Below are 25,909 nucleotides of genomic sequence, written 5' to 3'. Positions count from 1 at the left end.
TATTAGATTGTATTCACATAGATTTGTTAGTAGAGACAGATTCCAGTTGCTAGCATGTGTGTTTAATGAACACACATCAGTCATGGATGTTTGTGTGCGAGAGACATAAGATCATCATACGGGAGATTGTTATTGGCAGTGCTCTCACACAGAGCTAGCGGACCAGACCAGCTGTGTTTGTGAGGTCACTGAGGTAGCCCAGCACTCCTGCATCAGACATGAGGGTTTAAACGATAACCATCACTCTGTGATAAATCACATCAAAACCTCAAAGCACTGATCCATATCACATCCATGACTTTTGTCTAGTCGAGTGGCACTGCACTGTGTGACATGAGCACTGAGCAGTCCTCTTCAACTTAGTATTTTTTTCCCCTTGGCCACGCTCTTCCTTTCATGTCCCCCATACTCCGTCTCCAAACTTCAGGACACAAGACGAGTACCATGTAAGGACTTTATGCTGCTTCCTCCAGAAACCTTTGCACGCACTCAGATTCTGTCTGTTGTGATGCATTACACTGACAGCCTCCTGGCTCATAAACAGACATTTCTGGCCCAAAAACCATTTCAGCATTCATAGCTGGGCTTAGAATATGAGATATTCTAATAAACAAAACTGATATATTTTTTGATTTTATAGGACATATGCTTTAGCCATTCAAAATCTAGTGTTCCTCACATTGTAATTCTCGTCTTAACTTTTGACTACCTCTCTAAACCATCATTCCAATTCACTCAAAACCAATTTGTGTATCCACCCATGACTTGCCATTTCTTTTATGTCTGGGGTTGGCCTTGAAAGCAATGTGAGATGTCATATCATGCCCACTTTCCCTCCCCTGGATAAAGTGTAGAGCATGGACATCTGGAGAGCTAAGGAAACAACCAAGGCTGTCGGAACTTCTATTGGGTGTCTCTGCTAGCAGTCCAACACTGCCCCCTATGCCAATCTAAAGACATTACTCTTTGATCCACACATGTATTAATCTCGTCCACCAGCTAGGTGTTTTTGTATCAAACATATATGCGGTAGCAATTGAGACTGGGGACAAGGTTACAGTTGTATTACTTTTAATGCCTTTTGATGTTGACATGATGACTGATCCTCATATTGGCCTGTGTCTGTTCTCTGCAGTGTAACGCCACCTGTGGAGAAGGTATGAGGAACAGGAAGGTTCTGTGTGTGGGGGCCGAGCTGACCCCAGTCCAGGACGCCCTCTGTGACCCCTCGTCTTGCCCTGCCCTGCACCAGCCCTGCAGCAGAGCACCCTGCTACCACATGTGGATAACAGGAGAGTGGTCACAGGTACAGTAGGAACCTTGGTTTAGGAACCCTCTGCCTGGTCATACCTTTAAATACACCTATCTTTGTGTCATTTGATAAAACAATTCACCGGCAGTATTTGACTAGCCTAGGTCGTCAAACATAAATATATATATTGAAGTTTTATTCCACAAATTTATCTATATCCTTATCCACTGAGGTGTGATTTCAATTGTGTGTGATTTCCAGTGCTCTGCTAGCTGTGGTGTGGGCTACCAGCAGCGAATAGTGTCCTGCTCCATGAAGCCCTCCTCCACCCTGCACCCTTATGATGCCCAGTCCTCCGCCCTGTCCCGCCCTCACTGTCCAGAGCCTCCCCCACCTAGCACCAGGCAGTGCCTCCTTTGGGACTGCCCACAAGCTGCCTACTGGAAAGTTGGCCCATGGAGCAAGGTGTGTTTCAGTGTGTTTGAGAGAGAGAAAGAGAGAGGGGTGGTAAATGGTATCAGCTAATGGTATTGAAACAACATATATGTTTTGTAAATTGAGTATGTAATATGTCAGTAGATTCCATGTAATTCACTGTGTTGATGTGCTTTATGTGCTCCTCAGTGCTCCCAGACGTGTGGAGCGGGGGTTATGGAGCGCAGGGTAGAGTGTCTGTTCTCTAAAGGCCAACCGTCCAAACACTGCCGTCCAGCCGAGAGGCCCGAGTCACAGGCCACCTGTCGCGAGAGAGAGTGTGAGTCTCTACAGTACCACTACTACTACTACATACAGTGCATTCGGAAAGTATTCAGCCCTATTGACTTTTTCCACATTTCGTTTCGTTACAGCCTTATTCTAAAAATGATTAAATAAACCTTTGCCTCATCAATCTACACACAATACCCCATAATGACAAAGCAAAAACAGGTTTTTAGACATTTTTGCAAATTAAAAGAAATACCTTATTTACATAAGTATTCAGACCCTTTGCTATGAGACTCGAAACTGAGCTCAGGTGCATCCTGTTTCCATTGATCATCCTTGAGATGTCTCTACAACTTGTTTGAAGTCCACATGTGGTCAATTCAATTGATTGGACATGATTTGGAAAGGCACACACCTGTCTATATAAGGTCCCACAGTTGACAGTGCATGTCAGAGCAAAAACCAAGCCATGGGGTTGAAGGAATTGCTCCGAGACAGGATTGTGTCAAGGCACAGATCTGTGGAAGGCTACCAAAAAATGTCTGCAGCATTGAAGGGCCCCAAGTAGAGAATGGCCTCCATAATACTTAAATGGAAAAAGCTTGGAATCACCAAGACTCTTCCTAGAGCTGGCTGCCCGGCCGAACTGAGCAATCGGGGGGGAAAGGGCCTTGGTCTGGGAGGGGACAAAGAACCCGATGGTCACTCTGACAGAGCTCCAAAGTTCCTCTATGGAGATGGGAGAAACTTCCAGAAGGACAACTGTCTCTGCAGCACACCACCAATGTGGCCTTTATGGTAGAGTGGCAAGACGGAAGCCACTCCTCAGTAAAAGGCACATGACGGCCCGCTTGGAGTTTGCCAAAGACACCTAAAGGACTCTCAAACCATGAGAAACAAGATTCTCTGGTCTGATGAAACCATGATTTAACTGTTTGGCCTGATTGCCAAGCGTCACATCTGGAGGAAACCTGGCACCATCCATATGTTGAAGCATGGTGGTGGCAGCCTCATGCTGTGGGGATGTTTTTCTTTGGCAGGGACTGGGAGACTAGTCAGAGAGATCCTTGATGAAAACCTGCTCCAGTGTGCTCAGGACCTCAGACTGGGGTGAAGGTTCACATTCCAACAGGACAACGACCATAAGCACACAGCTAATACAACAGGAATGGCTTTGGGACAAGTCTCTGAATGTCCTTGAGTTGCTCAGCAAGGACTTGAACCCGATTGATTATCTCTGGAGAGACAAATCAAATCAAATCTAGTTTTATTTGTCACATACACATGGTTAGCAGATGTTAATGCGAGTGTAGCGAAATGCTTGTGCTTCTAGTTCCGACAATGCAGTAATAACCAACAAGTAATCTGACTAACAATTCCAAAACTACTGTCTTATACACAGTGTAAGGGGATAAAGAATATGTACATAAGGATATATGAATGAGTGATGGTACAGGGCAGCATAGGCAAGATACAGTAGATGGTATCGAGTACAGTATATACATATGAGATGAGTATGTAAACAAAGTGGCATAGTTAAAGTGCCTAGTGATACATGTATTACATAAGGATGCAGTCGATGATATAGAGTACAGTATATAGGTATGCATATGAGATGAATAATGTAGGGTAAGTAACATTATATAAGGTAGCATTGTTTAAAGTGGCTAGTGATATATTTACATCATTTCCCATCAATTCCCATTATTAAAGTGTCTGGAGTTGAGTCAGTGTCAATGTCAGTGTGTTGGCAGCAGCCACTCAATGTTAGTGGTGGCTGTTTAACAGTCTGATGGCCTTGAGATAGAAGCTGTTTTTCAGTCTCTCGGTCCCAGCTTTGATGCACCTGTACTGACCTCGCCTTCTGGATGATAGCGGGGTGAACAGGCAGTGGCTCGGGTGGTTGATGTCCTTGATGATCTTTATGGCCTTCCTGTAACATCGGGTGGTGTAGGTGTCCTGGAGGGCAGGTAGTTTGCCCCCGGTGATGCGTTGTGCAGACCTCACTACCCTCTGGAGAGCCTTACGGTTGAGGGCGGAGCAGTTGCCGTACCAGGCGGTGATACAGCCCGCCAGGATGCTCTCGATTGTGCATCTGTAGAAGTTTGTGAGTGCTTTTGGTGACAAGCCGAATTTCTTCAGCCTCCTGAGGTTGAAGAGGCGCTGCTGCGCCTTCTTCACGATGCTGTCTGTGTGAGTGGACCAATTCAGTTTGTCTGTGATGTGTATGCCGAGGAACTTAAAACTTGCTACCCTCTCCACTACTGTTCCATCGATGTGGATAGGGGGGTGTTCCCTCTGCTGTTTCCTGAAGTCCACAATCATCTCCTTAGTTTTGTTGACGTTGAGTGTGAGGTTATTTTCCTGACACCACACTCCGAGGGCCTTCACCTCCTCCCTGTAGGCCGTCTCGTCGTTGTTGGTAATCAAGCCTACCACTGTTGTGTCGTCCGCAAACTTGATGATTGAGTTGGAGGCGTGCGTGGCCACGCAGTTGTGGGTGAACAGGGAGTACTTGCAAATAGCTGTGCAGCAATGCTCCCCATCCAACCTGACAGAACTTGAGAGGATCTGCAGAGAAGAATGGAAGAAACTCCCAATTTATTTTTAGATTTAACCTTTATTTAACTAGGCAAGTCAGTTAAGAACAAATTCTTTTTTACAATGACAGGTGTGCCAATCTTGTAGCATCATACCCAAAAAGACTCGAGGCTGTAATCGCTGCCAAACGTGCTTCAACAAAATGCTGAGTAAAGGGTCTGAATACTAATGTAAATATGATATTTCAGTTTTTTATTTTTAATAAATTAGCAAAGAATTTAAAACAAACTGTTTTTGCTTCGTCATTATGTGGAATTGTGTGTAGATTAATGAGGGAAAACAATTATTGAATACATTTTAGAATAAGGCTGTAACCTAACAAAATGTGGAAAATCTCAATGGGTCTGAATACTTTCAGAAGGCACTGTATCACAGGAGGTTGGTGGCACCTTAATCCATGTATTCATGCCATTACATTTACTCTGTTCCAGCCATTATTTTGAGCCATCCTTCCCCCAGCAGCCTCCACTGATGTATATCTCACCATACAGTCATCTTCCAATGGGTGTTTTTCCTCTGTAGTTCTAATGAAGGATCGGTGCAAGCTCTTCTGTCGGGTTGCCGGGACGATGGCCTACTGTCAGCTGAAGGATCGCGTCATCCATGGCACGCCGTGTGGCCCAGCAACCAACAGAAGAGCTTGCACCGATCCTTTATTTACAAAACCTTTTTTTCTTCATCATTATGGGCTATTGTGTGTAGATTGATGAGAAAAAAAACATCAATTTAATCCATTTTAGAATAAGGCTGTAATGGAACATAATGTGGTGAAAGTCAAGGGGTTTGAATACTTTCAGAATGCACTGTACATACAAACACACGCACACACTTCTACACAGCCTCTCTAATACTTGTCTCCACTACTTCTACACAGCCTCTCTAATACTTGTCTCCACTACTTCTACACAGCCTCTCTAATACTTGTCTCCACTACTTCTACACAGCCTCTCTAATACTTGTCTCTACTACTTCTACACAGCCTCTCTAATATTTGTCTCCACTACTTCTACACAGCCTCTCTAATACTTGTCTCTACTACTTCTACACAGCCTCTCTAATACTTGTCTCTACTACTTCTACACAGCCTCTCTAATACTTGTCTCTACTACTTCTACACAGCCTCTCTAATACTTGTCTCTACTACTTCTACACAGCCTCTCTAATACTTGTCTCCACTACTTCTACACAGTCTCTCTAATACTTGTCTCTACTACTTCTACACAGCCTCTCTAATACTTGTCTCCACTACTTCTACACAGCCTCTCTAATACTTAATAATACTTGTCTCTACTACTTCTACACAGCCTCTCTAATACTTGTCTCCACTACTTCTACACAGTCTCTCTAATACTTGTCTCTACTACTTCTACACAGCCTCTCTAATACTTGTCTCTACTACTTCTACACAGCCTCTCTAATACTTGTCTCCACTACTTCTACACAGCCTCTCTAATACTTGTCTCTACTACTTCTACACAGCCTCTCTAATACTTGTCTCCACTACTTCTACACAGCCTCTCTAATACTTGTCTCCACTACTTCTACACAGCCTCTCTAATACTTGTCTCCACTACTTCTACACAGGCTCTCTAATACTTCTCTCCACTACTTTCTACACTTCTCTAATAATCCTCTCAACTACTTCTACACAGCCTCTCCCTGATAAACCCTTTCCATTCCCTCATGAACTGTACACAGTGGTTTTCAGAAAGTGTGCTTACAGCTATTGCAAGTATTAGGCCTACAAATTAGATGTGGTTTCCTTGACAACCTTCCTGATCCACGGAGTGCTTAAAAACCTCTTAGCACACGGATCCCGATTACGGGATCAAAATCGAGTGCCAAATTCAAAATAAAAAAATTGCAGTATTAAACATTCATGAAAATACCATTGTCTTACACGGTTCAAAAGCTTAGAATCCTGGTAATCGAACTGCGTTGTCAGATTTCAAAAAGGCTTTACGGCAAAAGCATAGCGTTCGATAGGCTGAGGACAGCGCCTCACATTAGCATATTTTCCAAACCAGCACAGGCGTCACAAAATAACAAATAGCAATAAAATAAATCACTTACTTTTTAAGATCTTCCTCTGTTTACAATCCCAAGGGTCCCAGCTACACAATGAATTGTTGTTTTGTTCGATAAAGTCCTTCTTTATATCCCAAAAACGTTGTTTAGTTGGCGCCATTGAATTCAATAATCCACTCCTTCAAAATTGTTTTATATCTAAATAAACAATAATATTTCAGACGGAGATTACTATGTTCGAAAGGAAAAGAACGAAGAGTGCGCCCACGTTCACGCGCGCAAAAAGACTACTTTTGCCCTGGCGCTCACCTTGGAAAGACTACAAATACTTCTTTATTTAAAAAAAACAAGCCTAAAACCTTGTATAAAGACTGTTGCCACCACAAACATTGAGTGGCTGCTGCCAACACACTGACTCAACTCCAGCCACTTTCATAATGGGAATTGATGGAAATTGATGTAAAATATATCACTACTTTAAACAATACTACTTAATATAATGTTTACATACCCTACATTACTCATCTCATATGTATATACTGTACTCTATATCATATACTGCATCTTTATGTAATACATGTATCACTAGCCACTTGAAACTGTCACTTTGTTTACATACCCTACATTACTCATCTCATATGTATATACTGTACTCGATACTATCTACTGCATCTTGCCTATGCCGTTCTGTACCATCACTCATTCATAGTATATCTTTATGTATATATTCTTTATCTCTTTACACATGTGTATAAGGTAGTAATTTTGGAATTGTTAAGTTAGATTACTCGTTGCTTATTACTGCATTGTCGGAACTAGAAGCACAAGCATTTCACTACACTCGCATTAACATCTGCTAACCATGTGTATGTGACAAATAAATGTGATTTGATTTGATTTAGTGGAAGCCATAGGAACTGCAACCTGGGAGGCGGGAATTAGATTTCCCTCAGGTTTTTGCTTGCTATATCAGTTCTGTTATACTCACAGACAATATGTTAACAGTTTTAGAAACACCTGAGTGTTTTCTATCCAATTCTACCAATTGTATGTATATCCTAGCTTCTGGGCCTGAATAACAGGCAGTTTACTTTGGGCATGTCAGACAGGCGGAAATTCAGGAAACTAGACCGTACGCTGAGAAGTTAATGGAAAACAGAAGTGTATAGTAATGGAATGAAATCAACTGTGCTGTATATCAGCCAACTGCCATATCTGATAGTGTCAACTTATTTCTTTATTTTAACAAATTGGGCATAACTTTAACCTTGTCTTTAAGCCTTTCTCTGAGCAATTGGTCTCTGAAACAATAAATAGTGAGTCAGAATTCTCCACTCACACTGGTGACAGAGAGGCAGTCAGACAGTGTGCTGAGGCGAGAGCTGGGGCTGAGGCGAGAGCTGGGGCTGAGGCGAGAGCTGGGGCTGAGGCGAGAGCTGGGGCTGAGGCGAGAGCTGGGGCTGAGGCGAGAGCTGGGGCTGAGGCGAGAGCTGGGGCTGAGGCGAGAGCTGGGGCTGAGGCGAGAGCTGGGGCTGAGGCGAGAGCTGGGGCTGGGGCTGAGGCTGATGTTGAGACTGGGGCTGACTGGAGCTGAGACTTTGCCTGAGACTAAGGCTGGGGCTGATGCTAAGGCTGGGGCTGAGGATGGGGCTGTGGCGGTCTTCACTTTTGACCCTGTGTGATAGCTGAGTTGGTTCCTGGCCAAGGTTTGCAGGTTCATGCCCCACATTGCAGATGTTTACACACGGCCAGGGGATTGTGCTGGAGCATTGTGCCGCTTGTCTCTTGCCAAGTCATGCATCGGGCGAAATTAAAATGCTCGGGGGACAGCCAGTTCACCAGTCAAATATTAATGCTAATCAGCTAATCAGAAGAGAGAACTGGACTCCAACCACACAGGAACAATAATAGAGAATATAAATAAAGTTAGATGTTCTTGTTTTCAGCAAGGCCCCCCAGTGTTGAGCTCATACTCACACCTTGGCCAGATAACAAGCATCTTCATGAGTTTTTCCTGCTGTTTATTTATTGGAACGCTTGTAGCATTTTGTTGTTGAACACTTTCATTGTTTGACCTATTTACAAGAACTATGTGAAGTCTACTTTAGACTCTTCTTCAATTATAGGTCAAATCTACAGTACCAGTCAAAAGTTTGAACAGAAGAGCTTATTACAGGGTTTTTTATTATTTTGTACTATTTTCTGCATTGTAGAATAATGCTGATGACATCAAAACTATGAAATAACACATATGGAATCATGTAGTAAGCAAAACAATGTTAAACAAATCAAATATATTATATATTTCAGATTTTTCAAAGTAGCCACCCTTTACCTTGATGACAGCTTTGTACACTCTTGTCATTCTCTCAACCAGCTTCACCTGGAATGCTTTTCCAACAGTCTTGAAGGAGTTCCCACATATGCTGAACACTTGTTGGCTGCTTTTCCTTCACTCTGCGGTCCAACTCATCCCAAACCATCTCAATTGGGTTGAGGTTGGGTGATTGTGGAGGCCAGGTCATCTGATGCAGCACTCCATCACTCTCCTTCTTGGTCAAACAGCCCTTACACAGCCTGGAGGTGTGTTGGGTCATTGTCCTGTTGAAAACAAAGGTGCAAACCAGATGGAATGGTGTATCGCTGCAGAATTCTGTGGTAGCCCTGTTGGTTAATTGTGCCTTGAATTCTAAATAAATCACAGATAGTGTCACCAGAAAAGCTCCCCCACAGTAATTGGAGGAGCCTATTGGGATGGATGTGCAACCTGAAAACTAGCTGTTATTGGCAGAGAGGAGGACACACTCTCTTTGTTATATTGGTCTATTGACTTATAATATGTTATTGGTCAATATACCGCCTAGTGATGTCTCCCCAACCCAGCCAAACATGCTGAAATTTCAGGTGGTCTTTTCAAACAGCTCTTATACTAAAAGTGCATTATCATAATTTTCCCAATTTCAGTGTTATTTGAACCTGTGTGTGGTGTGTGTGTGTGTGTGTGTGTGTGTGTGTGTGTGTGTGTGTGTGTGTGTGTGTGTGTGTGTGTGTGTGTGTGTGTGTGTGTGTGTGTGTGTGTGTGTGTGTGTGTGTGTGTGTGTACACAGTTGAAGTTGGAAGTTTAGATTTTAAAAAACAATGTTTACCTTTATTTAACTAGGCAAGTCAGTTAAGAACAAATTCTTATTTTCAATGATGGCTTAGGAACAGTGGGTTAACTACCTTGTTCAGGGGCAGAACGACAGATTTTTACCTTGTTAGGTCAGGGATTTGGTCTTGCAACCTTTCAATTACTAGTCCAATGCTCTTACCACTAAACAACCTGCCGCCCCTGCGGCATACACCTTAGCCAAATACATTTATGCTACATTTTTAACAATTCCTGACATTTAATCCGAGTAAAAATTCCCTGTCTTAGGTCAGTTAGGAGCACCTCTTTATTTTAAGAATGTGAAATGTCAGAATAATAGTAGAGAGAATGATTTATTTCAGCTTTTATTTTTTTCATCACATTGCCAGTGGGTAAGACGTTTACATATATTCAATTCATATTTGGTAGCATTGCCTTTCAATTCGTGTAGCCTTCCACAAGCTTCCCACAATAAGTTAGGTGAATTTTGGCCCATTCCTCCTGCCAGAGCTGGTGTAGCTGAGTCAGGTTTGTAGGCCTCCTTGCTCGCACACGCTTTTTCAGTTCTGCCCACACATTTTCTAAAGGGTTGAGGTCAGAGCTTTGTGATGGCCACTCCAATACCTTGACTTTGTTGTCCATTTTGCCACAACTTTGGAAGTATGCTTGGGGTCATTGTCCATTTGGAAGACCCATTTGCGAACAAGCTTAAACTTTCTGACTGATGTCTTGAGATGTTGCTTCAATACATCCACATAATTTTCCTACCTCATGATGCCATCTATTTTGTGAAGTGCACTAGTCCCTCCTGCAGCAAAACACCCCCACAACATGATGCTGCCACCCCCATGCTTCACGGTTGGGATGGTGTTCTTTGCCTTGCAAGCGTCCCCCTTTTTCCTCCAAACATCATGATGGTCATTATAGCCAAACAGTTCTATTTGTGTTTCATCAGACCAGAGGACTTTTCTCCAAGAAGTACAATCTTTGTCGCCATATGCAGTTGCAAACCGTAGTCTGGCTTTTTTATGGCGGTTTTGGAGCAGTGGCTTCTTCCTTGCTGTGCGGCCTTTCAGGTTATGTTGATATAGGACTCGTTTTTACTGTGGATATAGATACTTTTGTACCTGTTTCCTCCAGCATCTTCACAAGGTCATTTGCGGTTTTTCTGGGATTGATTTGCACTTTTCGCACCAAAGTACATTCATCTCTAGGAGACAGAACGCGTCTCCTTCCTCAGCGGTATGACGGCTGCGTGGTCCCATGGTGTTTATACTTGTTTATACTTGTTTGTTAACAAGAGATTTGTGAAGTGATTGAAAACCGAGTTTTAATGATTCCAACCTAAGTGTATGTAAACTTTTGACTTCAACTATATATACTGCTCAAAAAAAATAAAGGGAACACTAAAATAACACATCCTAGATCTGAATGAATGAAATATTCTTATTAAATACTTTTTTCTTTACATAGTTGAATGTGCTGACAGCAAAATCACACACAAATGATCAATGGAGATCAAATGTATCATCCCATGGAGGTCTGGATTTGGAGTCACACTCAAAATTAAAGTGGAAAACCACACTACAGGCTGATCCAACTTTGATGTAATGTCCTTAAAACAAGTCAAAATGAGGCTCAGTAGTGTGTGTGGCCTCCACGTGCCTGTATGACCTCCCTACAACGCCTGGGCATGCTCCTGATGAGGTGGCGGATGATCTCCTGAGGGATCTCCTTCCAGACCTGGACTAAAGCATCCGCCAACTCCTGGACAGTCTGTGGTGCAACGTGGCGTTGGTGGATGGAGCGAGACATGATGTCCCAGATGTGCTCAATTGGATTCAGGTCTGGGGAACGGGCGGGCCAGTCCATAGCATCAATGCCTTCCTCTTGCAGGAACTGCTGACACACTCCAGCCACATGAGGTCTAGCATTGTCTTGCATTAGGAGGAACCCAGGGCCAACCGCACCAGCATATGGTCTCACAAGGGGTCTGAGGATCTCATCTCGGCCGGAGGCAGTCAGGCCACCTCTGGCGAGCACATGGAGGGCTGTGCGGCCCCCCAAAGAAATGCCACCCCACATCATGACTGACCCACCGCCAAACCGGTCATGCTGGAGGATGTTGCAGGCAGCAGAACGTTCTCCACGGCGTCTCCAGACTCTGTCACGCCTGTCACGTGCTTAGTGTGAACCTGCTTTCATCTGTGAAGAGCACAGGTTGCCAGTGGCAAATTTGCCAATCTTGTTGTTCTCTGGAAAATGCCAAACGTCCTGCACGGTGTTGGGCTGTAAGCACAACACACACCTGTGGACGTCGGGCCCTCATACCACCCTCATGGAGTCTGTTTCTGGAGGACCCTCATGGAGTCTGTTTCCGGTCCCACGCATCAGACCTCCAGTGCGCCTCCATAGTCCAGAGATTCCGGCGACAGTTCCCAGTCCAGAGCTTCCGGCAACGTTTCGCAGTCCGGAACCGCCAACGGTGGGCCACAGTCCGGAACCTCCACCGACGGTCCACAGTCCGGAACCTCCACCGACGGTCCACAGTCCGGAACCTCCACCGTTTTCGATATATTTTGGTTAGGTAAGGGTGTGACTAGGGTGGGTACGCCAGTTTTGCATTGTCTAGGGTTTTTGTATGTCAAGGGTTTTTGTAGGTCTAGGTGATTTGTATGTCTATGGTGGCCTGATATGGTTCCCAATCAGAGGCAGCTGTTTATAGTTGTCTCTGATTGGGGATCATATTTAAGTAGCCATTTCCCTTTGGTGTTTGTGGGATCTTGTTCAATGTTTAGTTGCCTGTCTGCACTATTCGTATAGCTTCACATTTCGTTTGTGCTTGTTTGTTTTGTTTGGCTGAGTTTCGGTTTTATTAAAAACATGTGGAACTCTACTCACGCTGCGCCTTGGTCTCATCTTTATAACGAATGTGACTATATATATATATATATATATTTATAAATATAAATATATATATATTTATAAATATAAATATAAATATATATATATATATTTATATATGTTTTTATATTTATATATATATATATATATATATATATATATTTATAAATATATATATATATATATATATATATATTTATAAATATATATATATTTATAAATATATATATATTTATATTTATATATATATATAAATTATGTTTTTGAGTGCACTGCCCCTTTAAAATAATCTTAAAATATCTGTACATTTTTACTGAAAAAAATATATGGTAGATCATGTACATTTGCGATGTATAGTATCTTGTTATGTTGAAACTAACCTACATACAGACCAGTACCATCCTATAAAACTGTAACACTAAGGACTGGATTCAATCCTTTTTGCAGAAGTATCGCAGAAGATCCTAATTAAGATGTGAAGGTAATTTCCGATTGAGCCGACGACATAAGCAGTGCTTACCGTGAATGCAGTCCCCGCGAATACAGGAACATTGACTTTAGATTTCAAACAAGCTATAGTGCTGAACTTCTACGATGCTTTGGTGATACGGATTGAATCCAGCCCTAAAGGTGCTCCGTCTTATTTCTGATTATAGGTCAGTTGTTGACATCCTGCAGAGAGGTCCAGATGATACAGGGGGTGAGGATGGATGGAGAGTACTACCTGAAAGTCAAGTCCAGGATTCTACAGGTGTGTGCTCTCTGTCAGAATCACTGACTATCACTTCATCATTAATCATTTCCAGGCCAGGATTCAGCAATTGTTGTATCAATGTGTTTCTTCCTAGATCTACTGTGCTGAGATGCAGACTGATTTCCCTAAGGAATATGTTACGCTGCGGAGTGGTCAGACAGACAACTACTCAGAGGTCTATGGATACAGGTGTGCTCATTGAAACCGGATTACCCTGTGTCTGTGCTTAATTCATTTTCTGTTTATGGACAGAGTACACTATAATACTGTATATGATTCTAAATGAACATTAATTCAAAAAGTCATTACATGTAAGCAATGTATTGTAACGTATATGCTAGGAGTCAGGAAGCAGGTGCAGAATGTGAGTTTTATAATGATAATAAGCAGATAAACAAAACAGAATAAGCTTACTGAACGTGAACATAACCAGAGGGGGAACGAGAGGTTCCTGGTGGAAAGCCAGACACGATCACCAGGATGGAACACGGGGGAGGAGTGTGTGTGTGAGTGACGAAGTGAGTTCTGGGTGTATTCTACCCAGGGAAGGAACCGGGCCCACTACCCCTGCCGGTCCTGGCGGAAACTCCCCATCTGCCCATTGGACTGAGGCTGGAACCTGAATGTGAGGCTGACTGTGGCACCCAGCTTATCCATGAAGGCTTTCCAGACCCGCGACATGAATTGGGGACCACGTTCGAAAACTTTGTCCTCTGGAAGGCCATAGTCCCGGAAGACCTGCTGGAATAGTGCCTCAGCGGCCTGGAGAGCAGTAGGTAGACCAGAGAGGGATGAAACGGTAGGATGTAGTGAATCTGTCAACAAAGGCCATAATAGTGGTAACACCCATCAGAAAGAAAGATATCACTTACAAAGTCTATGGACAGATTTGACCAAGGCCGCTGAGGCATGGGAAGGGGAAATAGTTTACCTGCTGGAGCGTGCCGGAGAGATTTGGATTGGATACATACGGTGCATGAGTTGACATTGTGGGCGACGTCCTGCGCCAAGGTGGGCCACCAGTATTTATCAAAGAGGGATTGGATGGTGTGTGTGATACCTGGGTGTCCAGCGACGAGGGATGTGTGTGCCCAGGTAACATTCGATCTCTCACCCTTGTGGAGGCGTAGATGCGTTCTGGAGGGCAGGTAGCAGGAGCGGGTTCCCTCTCCAGAGCCTGGCGGATGTCCACATCTACGTCCCAACACAAGGGGCCAACGATTCGGGAGGACAGATTGATAGGCTGGAAGTCACTCACAGGGGGGGGCTGGGATGTGCATAATTGGGCCGGATACCAATGGTCGCGTATCCAGGGCTTGGACAGGAAAAGGAGAGGAGAGCGGGTATGAAGTTAAGTTCAGGGAGGAGGCAAGGGCCTGGTCGATGAAATTCCCAGCGGCACCTTGAGGGTCAGCCAGCCAGTGAAATGGGAACCAGAAAGGGTTTGGCAGAAAAAGATGATAATGGAATACTTATGCCTACCCTGGGAGATGGAAGGTCACAGGGCCACCCCATCTGCTCTAGTGGACCCCGCGTTGGGACGCAACAGACACCGCTAAAGCTGGTGCCCCTCCTGGCTTCAATAGGGACAGAGGCCCAGATGTCTACAGCAACGCCTCTCTGCTGCAGAGAGGTGTGAGGCCCCTACCTCCATGGGTTCAGGCTCTGCCTCAGCACAGCCAAAGGCAGGGAGGAAGGCTGGGGGACTGGCTCACTGTGACGACCCATGGTAGGAGGCCCTCCATCAAAGGTATGGAGAACCTCGCTGGTGGTGTTGATGCGTTGAAGAACGGGGAGGATCTCTTTCATGGTTGTACCCAGTAGAGCCAGTTGGTTGTGGTGTTGGTGGAGTAGATGACCCTGTTCCTCAACCATCATGAAGATGGGGTTATCTTCTGCTGCTTCCATTTTTTTCAGAGGCAGTATTCTGTAACTCATATGCTAGGAGTCATGAAGCAAATGCAGAAGGTGAGTTTAATGATGAAAATAAGCAGATAAACAAAACAGAAGAAGCGTACTGAACGTGAATACTTCCTGAAGACTGAGGCTACTGACGGCTAAATAAAGGGGAAGTAATCAAGGTAATGAAGTCCAGGAATGCATAACAATGGGGAGCAGGTGTGCGTAATGATGGTTGGCAGGTGTACGTAATGTGCGTTGCCAGGACCGGTGGTTAGTAGACCGGCGACGTCTAGTGCTGGAGAGAGGGAACGGGAGTAGGCGTGACATGTATATTATCTGAAACCTCATTTTTTATGTCTAGGTTGCTGAATCCTTTTGATTGCCCCTACAACGACAGCAGAAGGCAGGACTGTGACTGCAGGAACGATTACTCTGCAGCGGGATACACTCTCTTCCATAAGGTCCGTCTGGACATCATCTCACTGAGGATAATGAGTGAGTAATGACCATGTGATTGACTGACCACTTCACTACAATAAGACCACACATCCATGTTGTTTTACCCCTGCACACAGCCGATCCTCTCGCCCACCTCCCAAAAAAACGGATTCGCTCACCGAATACAATTTTCACTGCCTTTCGCCACACCCTCAGACTCAGCACAGAAATCATGATAATGCCTTTCAACAGGCCTTGTTCAGATCACTGGCATAGAGTTGACAACGCATGGGCACCTTAAGACACACACTTACACAGACACATGGTAACACACAGGCATACTCATATACACACAAATGCTTGTAAACACACAAAATATCTTGTGTTCTCTGACCCACACATGCATACTCCCTCGCTCATACTTTCTCGCACACGCACACACATGCATACTCCCTCACTCATACTCTCTCGCACACGCACACACATGCATACTCCCTCGCTCATACTCTCTCGCACACGCACACACACATGCAACATCTCCAGCGATATTTCTCTGCCCATTACGACATCCAGCCACACCTCTCCAGTTGTCCCTGAACATGTTTTAGATTAGTGCACATGTGGCATGGTCCGGATTGGTGGTATTTATATCTGTGTGCAGCTAGGAGGAGGGAGCCCAGAACACATGTAGTCATCTTCCCACCCCATCCCCTGTCTACTCTGATCCTGACAGCACATGTTCCCAGCACACAAGGCCCTCCCCTCCCACTGCATGGAACTCATTTAGATTTGGGGCGGCTTGACTTTAATAATGGTTTCAAGATGAAGAGAGGATTATGAGCTGCTCTAGCTGTGCAATACGTTTCTCATGAACTTTACCGCCATTTCAGATAGAGACAAAGAGACAGAGGAAGATAGAGGAGCACTGGTCATGGTCATCATGTGGGACAATGCAGTAGAAATACCAGAGTAACTAAACTCATCTTAAATGTCATGTGGTTTAACCTCTGATGTGCTTTAGGCCAGGGCAGTTGCTTAGAGCGCCTTGTCTCTTACTGGAACTCATGACTCTGTGTATTGATTGTAACCTTCATATGCTCTTTGTCTGCCTATTGATCGTGTATTGATTTAACCATATGCTCTGTGTCTCGGTGTTATGTATCAGCCACAGACCTGAAGTTTTCTCAGACCCTGTTTGGTCGTCCCGTCCCCTTCGCCACAGCAGGAGACTGCTACAGTGCTGCCAAGTGTCCTCAGGTAGGAAACGGAGACCATTTTTGAGTCTGTCATTTATTGACTTTAATCTGTATGCCTGTATGTTTTGATGGGGGCCTTGAGCCAACCTTTACTGAATGGGTTTTATTGACCTGACATGTCCAGTCTGTTAACTGGAGTAAAATCGTACGTGTTCCCAGTTTCCACCAGTGGAGTAACCGCATAATCACACTTAACCATCCAGTGTAGCTCAGTGTGTCTGTCCACTGAACCGTGATGCTGCTTTCATCGTCAGCCCCTGGAATGGAAATGAGATACGGACTAATTTAATGTATTTGAATCCTGATCAGGTCCACTTTAAAACAATTTCAGTTTGTTCAAGAGAAGTTGGTTTGAGGTCTATTGTAATCACTGTGGTGTTCTTCCACAGGGCCAGTTTAGCATCAACCTCATAGGGACTGGTCTGAAGGTGGCTGAGGCAACCAAGTGGACCTCACAGGGCAACTATGTCTCTGTCAAAGTCCACAGATCAGAGGTAAGGAGGACTCTAGGATTCTGGTGTTCTGAATAACTACTCTAAACCCTCCTGTAATCTGAACTGTCACCTGTTATGTTTCTAGTCTAGGGATTTCTAGTAGCATTAATAAAATCCTATTTCTTTATGGAAAGTTATTTGTCCTGTCCCACTCCATTTCATTCTTATTTCTCCCTCTGTCTATAGGATGGGGCAAGAATCTATGGTCGCTGTGGTGGGTTCTGTGGGAAGTGCATTCCCCAGCCTCACAACGGCCTGCTGGTTTATGTCCAGTGATGGTCAGGGACCAAACCCCAACCCAACCATCTCCCAAGGGTCTCCCAGTGGTCTCTCAACGTTCTCCCAACATCAGACCAGGAAGTGAAACCAGAGCGTCTGGGGATCCAATGCACTTAATTTGTGAAGGTTGCCATCCCTTTCCTCCCTTCATCACTAGGGTTTAATGACAGGAACCTAGTTACCAAGATTTACTGCCCAAAACCACTCTCTTTTCCCGGGAAAAATAACTGCGAGAAACCGGTAAATTATAATAAATTATTTATATCAATGGAACTGTTAATTATATGCGATGTCTAAATCTGGTTTCTCTACGGCCTTCTCTCTGCTCTCTGCATGATCAATCATCAATGCTCATGGTAGGGACAAACAGACCATCTCAGTATGGAGTGCAGTTCACAATGCGTGTAGACCTATCATCTCATCATAACTTTTTTTCTTGTGATAGGTAGGCATACATATTCTGCAGCACAGCCTATTCTACAGTAATATAAGGACCGAATACGCATCTAATTTACATATCACCATTGTGCTTTCGGGGGTCATCATATTTTGTAATTGTAAAGATTTGTTTTTATTATTGCAGCTGCAGAGTTTTAAAACAGCCTATCACTCGAATATCATTGATTTAAATCCAAGCATGTGCAAACAGTCTCTCTCTCCTTCAATTCCATTCCATTTGCAAAATGAATAATAATCTTCAAGATAGATATATATAGCTATAAAGGGTCCTTCAGCAGAACCAATGACTCTGAAGATGAGCTCCGTCTGTTATGTCTGACCTCACTAGTGTTTGTAATTGTAATGGTAACCAAATACCTCTGTGCATTGGAATAACAAAAGCAGACTGTCAGACAATCTCACATATTCCAGCATTGTAGAGTCTCGCATAAAGGGGCACAATCACATTTTGGGGCGGGAAGTAGCAACGGATGCACAGTACAGAGCTACGGGAAAAATCCTCTCATGGTTTCTAGAAAGAGCTTACTCATCTCATAAGGGTAAAATGTTCTTATGGAACTCTGAAAGGAAACATGAATTAGTCATTATAGAACTGGTACAACTATTTACGTTTTTATACAGTCAGCAAGACAACTTTTTGTTGGGTAAATGGAACATCTCAATAAATATTTAAATTGTATTAACTTATAGTGTTATGGAACAAGGGTAATTATGAATTCCTGCAAAATAATTCTGATAAATTATGTTTTTGTTGTGATTAGATTAGTAATAACCCCAAATTATATAAATTATATAGCTTAAAAATGTTACAAAGATCAAGGAAGGAGAATTCTCCACATCAGAAGATACGTCCAGACAGGGGCGCAACTTTCACTGGGGATGGGGGGGACATGTCCCTCCCACATTCTGAAATTGCATTTGGTCTAGTTTTATCATTGGAATGTGATACAAAACGAGGCAACTGTGTGCTTTAGGACCATGCAGACGCCTCCGAGTGGTTGGGTAGGCTGTTTGGAGTGTTTATCCGACAGAATACAATTTTAAAATGATGTCCCCACCACTTCTAAAACAAAAGTTGCACCAGACATGGGTTTTTCGGGAAAGAATCATTCGCCAATCAGTTAGCTAGGCTTTGTGTACAACTGTTGTTGTGTATACTTCTACTAATGGTCACCCAGACTTGCCTTATCTCAAACGTCAAAGGTCGTAGGTGAGGATTCCTGCATCACAGATTAATCCTCACTGTTCTGTTGTGTAATACTACTGAAAACTCTTCAGAGCCCAATGACTTACTGACTACTGTCTGACTGACATGTAATTAGAATGATTTATCTAGCAGGTCATAGAGAGACAACCAAATAGACACTAAATCATTGGCGTTGTGACCTGGAAAACAGTTTTTTTATATATATATTTAATTCATTAATATGGTGGCAACTGTTGTCTACATCATGTAAGAGGTGTTAAGTCAAGGTCAAGCTCTCATCTCCAGTCAGTAGCTAGTTTGTCTCAGTACATTTGTGACATTGTTTTCCAGATCATGTCTCTTCTAGGTCCTATAAGGTGCATGTGACCCTACCTCTCACAATAATCCATTCTCATGAGAAGAATTTCATTATATTGCAAAATATTTACGTTTGATCATATTTATTCTGTAATGATATGTAATGATACATTAGAATACTAATAGCCGAGAAGCCATTGTTTGGTTTACTGTTTGATGCTGAAAAGGTATTACAGATTGTAGTGTGTGTAAGTAACCACCAACTTGAAAGAGGATCTTTGAATGGTGCTTTTATAACTACTGAAATGACCTCTAATCTTGAGAAGGAACATAATAGTGGCATTGGAACTGACATTAGCTGTAGCACAACCTCGACACCCTTTGAATGAATACGTTCGGCCTTCATGCCTGTAAATGTAAATGTACTACTTATTACAGCATAATGCCCAAAATGCTTTGCATAAAATATCATGGTCCTCGTATTAATGTAGCTGACGACCAAGCTGGAGGGTTGCCACATATATGCTGAACTACATAAGGAAACCTGCCTGAAGGAACCCTATCATCATTTAGGTGAAATGATGTCACTGTGACCACTATAACTGGGTTTTGGCAACCCTGCCATGCTGGTACTCCGATGTTAAGCTTTAACCAAAGTTTCATAGATGCAGAATATAACTTTTGTCAGATAATGCAGCTAGAAAACCTTTGTCTATCATTCTTGTTTGATAGGCAATTGTACTATGATGAGGTCTGTATCAGAAATGTTAAGAATACTTGATGCACTATGTGCCATACATTTTGTAGAAGGGTAATCATGTTTATTTCTTTTAAATAACAGTTCAGATTTGTAACTTATGATAGGTGTGTATTTTTTTATATTCATACTTGAAGTGTAAACTGTGTCTCGACGACATGGGCATTGAATTGAACAAGGTGCTTGTTTGCTATGTATTATCCAAAGATGTTTTTAAGAATCATATGTACCTACAGTATGAAAATGAATGATTCTGGTGCTATGGTCATTCATTTTAATTGTATCAACATCGTAGGTTTTGCTACTATACTAACACTGTATAATAAGCAGTAATTAAATATTGTAATGCTTTTCAATTGATTGGAGTGTGTTTGAATGCTTCCATGTTACAGTAAATGTTGTGAGTAGAAATCGCTCTTCATTTTGCTATAGTGTGAATGGTTGGAAAGGGTAAAGGAACACATCAATGCTGGTGCGTGCTTCAACAGAGGAGGCCATTGGTTAGACGTGAATGGCAGAGAGTCAGAGCTGGTTAGGTGGCTGTGCTAGCTGGCTTGTGGGTCCATATGGATTCACTTATTGGTGCAGATTGCATTTCCACAACATGACTTGTTCAATTTCACTTGGACACATAAACACAGCAAATACTTTGGCTGTAGTTTCTCACTACACCAGGCAGGCACACAGTGTGGACTCTGCATCTGGGGCTGTCAACCTACCAATGAGTCACAAATGCTCTGTCAAATCAGAAAGTGAGGTCCGTTTTCCAATTCTCTTTGAAAACTTGACTAAAAAAGCGAAATTCACAAAAATGATGTCACTGAAAAGGACTTGATAATGGTACTTTAGCGAGGCGAGCTGTTTATGGGTGAGGAACTTTTGCAAGGCTCATTGCACCAGGGATAGCTTTGTACATGAAATGAAACCAGATACCGTAATCCCTGAATAACTACTTTGATTCTGTCTCAGCAGAGTGGAGAGGGAAATGAAAAAAACGAACTTGGTTCCACAAAAAGTTAATCTCATGATTTGGAAGAGTGCGGGTTGTATCACAACAAAAACTCCCCAAAAGCAGTTTACCAGGGAAGCCAAGCTGTGCTGAAGTCCACATGGAGTCTTCTGGCTAGAGAGAGAGATGGCAGATGAGATGTGCTGGGCTCCTCTGCTCTTTGCTCAAAGAAACCAGACATCCCTAAAAAACAGACCAGCACTGATGAATGATCCCCATAAAAGCAACTAATGATTGATGTCAGCCATGAAAAACATAATAGTTAAAGGAGCGGCCTGGCTTGTTGTTCACTCTGCATTCCATTACCCCATCACTTTTAATGCGCAGCAATCGGTTTTACTGTGGGTCTGTTCTTCAAACCCATGATCAATGCTTGGATGGGTTTTTATAGTGTAAACAAATACATTGCAAATGTTTCCACTAAGTATTTGTACTGTAAACAATGGAAAGATCTTCCCCTGCATTCATAATTTAGTGCAGTGGTTAAATAACAAAATGCAGTACTGTAGGGCTACATGCAGTAACAGTCAAAGTTGTTACAGTTATAGGTCACACATCCGTATCTGGTCTGTTGTGGAGTTAAATCTCTGGTTGTATGATGTGAAAATGGTTCCCATATGGCTCTGCATAGCGGTCAATAATGTCCCGCAGTGCTATAGGTAGAGCTCTATACTGTACAACCGACAGTGGGCATTGAACCTGAGATTCGTACCATTTACTACAGTATGTCGTTGTGTGGGATTCGTACGCCTCCTGTGAGTATTTCTTGCTATCTACATGGATGATAGCTGTAGCCCAAGATAGCCTACAGGTAAGCTAATAGGTTAATATAACGCTAAAGCAAAACCACGTCATTATCATAAAATGAGGCTTGTATAAGAACTTCTAATCTGATCAAATCACATTGGCCCCTGGTTCATGAAATATTTGGCTAAACACTGCCCTCTGTTGGTGGTACAGTGTCACTGGCGTCTTTCTTTTTTTGTGCAGTAATTTCTTTTGACACAACAGCATGTAGTTGTTAACAAGTCCATACAACAAAGGGTAAAGGGTTAGATATAGGTGTAGGTCAAAAACAGACATGGCAGCTCCACTTCTAGCTCCTAAGCAACTTTGCAGTATTTTGTTTTTTGTATGTTATTTCTTATATTATTAGCCCACAGTGTTTTTTGTGTTATTACATACAGCCGGAAATAACTTTTGGATATCAGAGTGGCGGTAACTCACCAGCATTACGACCAGAAATACAACATTCCCGAATTGGATCCCTTGTTCGTACCCCCAGGGCATTTTACTTGTCCCAGAGGCTGCTTCAAGATGCTCCTGCGGAAAAGACTTATTTGGCGTGGACTTCTAGTTTGACTCAGGAGGCATGCACACCATCCACCGCTTCCAATTATTTTACTCACTAATGTTCAGTCCCTGGACAATAATGTAGACAAGCTCAGGGTGAGGATCTCCTTCCAGAGAGACATCAGGGCCTGTAACATACTCTATTTCACGGAATCATGGCTCTCCAGATATACTGTCCCCTTCCATACAGCCATCTGGGTTCTCAGTACATGCGCAGACAGGAATAAAGAACTCTCTGGGAAGAAGAAAGGCGGTGGTGTATGTTTCATGATTAAATTCTCATGGTGTGATTGTGATAACATACAGGAACTCAAGTTATTTTGTTCACCCAACCTAAAATAGCTCACAATCAAATGCAGACCGTATTACCTCCAAAGAGATTTCTCTTCGGTTATAGTCACAGCAGTGTATATTACCCTTCAAGCCGAAAACACAATGGCCCTCAAGGAACTACACTGGACTTTGTGCAAACTGGAAACCACATATCCTGAGGCTGCATTTATTGTAGCTGGGATTTTTAACCAAGCAAATTTGAAGAAAACGTTAACAAAGTTCTATCAAAAACTGTAGTACCCGCACATCAAAAACTCTCAACCATTGTTACTCCACCTTACAGAATGGCTAAAAGGCCCTCCCCCGCCCTCCCTTTGGCAAATAAGATCACGTCTCCATTCTGCTACTCCCACCTATATGCAGAAACTCAAACAGGAAGTACCCATGCTAAGGTCTATTCAGCGCTATTCTGACGACTCAGAATCCATGCTTCAAGATTGTTTTGATCACGCAGACTGGGATATATTCCGGGTTGCCTCTGAGAATAATATTGACATATACAGACACGGTGACTAGTTAATTAGGAAGTGTATAGGGGATGTTGTTCCCACTGTGACTATTAAAACCTACCAAAACCAAAAACTGTGAATAGATAGCATCATTCGCGCAAAACTGAATGCACAAACCACTGCATTTCACCATGGCAAGGGGACTGGGAATATAGTTGAATACAAAGAGTGTAGTTATTCCCTCCATAAGGCAATCAAACAGGCAAAATATCAGTACACAGGCAAAATGGAGTCACAATTGGACTGCTCAGACACGAGAAGTATGTTCATTGACTATAGCTCAGCCTTCAACACCATAGTACCCTCCAAGCTCATCCACAACACAAAAAATATAACTCGTAGAATCACCATGACTGCCTATATTCTATCACACTTTATAATGTGCTAGACATACAGTAGCATACTAAGTGACTGTCGGTTGTGAGCACTCAGAGCAACATCAGAAGACATGTTAAGATCATTATCTTAGCGATTTTAATCATTGATCACAATACTCAGAGCCATTTCCTGTAGAATTTCTCCAACAATACATTTTTAAAGAAAAATACATATTTACAATGCACATATGCCTACTATTTTATTATATAATGAACATATCAACAATATCAGTTGTGAAACAAATTAATCATCTTTATCAGACAATTCTTTGAGGTCAAATAAAACCTCTTATATCAATCTTATCAATCTTCAATATTCTAAGTCGTGGATCAGTTGGTCAAAGTCTTTTTGGTATTCTGAAATTCAGTGACCTCAACCTTTGGAACCCTATGGTTCAAATCGGATATGCCAATGAGTGGTCAATACCACCTTACTAAAGTCTGTCAATGATGTTCAATATAGTAGTCTATGACATTGTAATAACATTTCACAGTTGGTTTACCAGTTTAGACATACCTTTAACAAGTGTATACCAGCCATTCCACCCTGACTTGTACAACCTGTCAAGATAGTCAGGAACATATCTTGTGCCATCTGAAAGTCATGAAATACAATATACAGTGCCTTCGGAAAGTATTCACACCCCTTGACTTTTCCACATTTTGTTGTGTTACAGCCTGAATTTAAAATTGAGATATTGTGTCACTGGCCTACATACTGTCATGTCAAAGCGTAATTATGTTTTTTTTTTAATGAAAAGCTTGTCTCACAAAAAAAGGTGACCGATTGGTAGACAAAAAAAAAGCAGAGACTGAATATCCCTTTGAGCATGGTGAAGTTATTAAATTACACTTTGGATGGTGTATCAATACACCAAGTGACTACAAAGATACAGGTATCCCATTCATCCCTACAGTATGAAAGTCAGTTTATGAACTAATTATTTTCAGTGACAGCCTAGGAACAGTGGGTTAACTGCCTGTTCAGGGGCAGAACAACAGATTTGTACCTTGTCAGCTCGGGGATTTGAACTTGGGACCTTCCGGGTACTAGTCAAACGCTCTAACCACTAGGCTACCCTGCTGCCACAGGGTTTACTTAGGTAAATTAGATATTTTTGTATTTCATTTTCAATAAATGTGTTAACATTTCTACAAACCTGCTTTCACTTTGACATTATGGGCTATTGTGTGTAGATAGTGAGAATGTAAAAAAAATGTAATCCAATTTCAATTCAGGCTGTAATACAACAAACTGTGGAAGAAGTCAAGGGGTATGAATACTTTCTGAAGGCACTGTACCCCCCCATTATGAGGCTTAGAATAAAGTGTGTGAGTGAATAAGATACATAAATTGATGCATAAGTACAAACAATGCATTCAGAAAGTATTCATACCCTTTGACCTCTTCCACATTTTGTTATATTACAGCCTTATTCTAAAAAAAAAAATGTTTAAACCCATCAATCTACACACAATACCCCATAATGAGAAAGCGAAGACAGCTTTCAGATTTGTTTTGCTAATTTTAGTAAATGAAAAACAGACATACCTTATTTACGTACATATCCAGACTATGAGACTCGAAATTGAGCTCAGCTGCATCCTGTTTCCATTGATCATCCTTGAGATGTTTCTACAACTTGATTGGAGTCCACCTGTGGTAAGTTCAATTGATTGGACATGATTTGGAAGGCACACACCTGTCTATATAAGGTCTACAGTTGACAATGCATGTCAGAGCAAAAACCAAGCCATGGAATTGTCAGTAGAGCTCTGAGACAGGATTGTTTCAGAGGCACAGATCTGGGGAAGGGTATTAAAACATTTCTGCAGCATTGAGGGACCTTAGGAACACAGTGGCC

At 42.5% G+C, this 25,909-nt stretch overlaps 1 protein-coding gene across 3 annotated transcripts in view; it reads left to right on the top strand.

Annotated features, from left to right (window-relative positions):
• The window catches only part of LOC118401373 (A disintegrin and metalloproteinase with thrombospondin motifs 20-like), a 147,375-nt gene extending 126,552 nt beyond the window's left edge, over positions 1 to 20,823 (top strand). For 2 of the 3 annotated variants that reach the window (XM_035798833.2, XM_035798835.2), the window contains 9 exons: positions 1,136 to 1,306; positions 1,514 to 1,717; positions 1,877 to 2,006; positions 13,277 to 13,371; positions 13,469 to 13,563; positions 15,638 to 15,771; positions 16,880 to 16,971; positions 17,360 to 17,464; positions 17,651 to 20,823. In XM_035798833.2, the coding sequence (XP_035654726.2) occupies positions 1,136 to 1,306; positions 1,514 to 1,717; positions 1,877 to 2,006; positions 13,277 to 13,371; positions 13,469 to 13,563; positions 15,638 to 15,771; positions 16,880 to 16,971; positions 17,360 to 17,464; positions 17,651 to 17,740 (1,116 nt within the window). In that variant the 3' untranslated portion in view covers positions 17,741 to 20,823. Of the gene's footprint in view, positions 112 to 1,135; positions 1,307 to 1,513; positions 1,718 to 1,876; positions 2,007 to 13,276; positions 13,372 to 13,468; positions 13,564 to 15,637; positions 15,772 to 16,879; positions 16,972 to 17,359; positions 17,465 to 17,650 lie in introns of those variants that run through there. The other variant, XM_035798834.2, reaches the window with a different exon arrangement.
• Positions 20,824 to 25,909: the final 5,086 nt, after the last annotated feature.

Source organism: Oncorhynchus keta, chromosome 22, assembly GCF_023373465.1.
Source record: "Oncorhynchus keta strain PuntledgeMale-10-30-2019 chromosome 22, Oket_V2, whole genome shotgun sequence".
In the NCBI taxonomy this organism is placed as follows: domain Eukaryota; kingdom Metazoa; phylum Chordata; class Actinopteri; order Salmoniformes; family Salmonidae; genus Oncorhynchus; species Oncorhynchus keta.
Note: the sequence above shows the minus strand (reverse complement) of the source record. Positions and strands in the feature narration are given on the sequence as shown.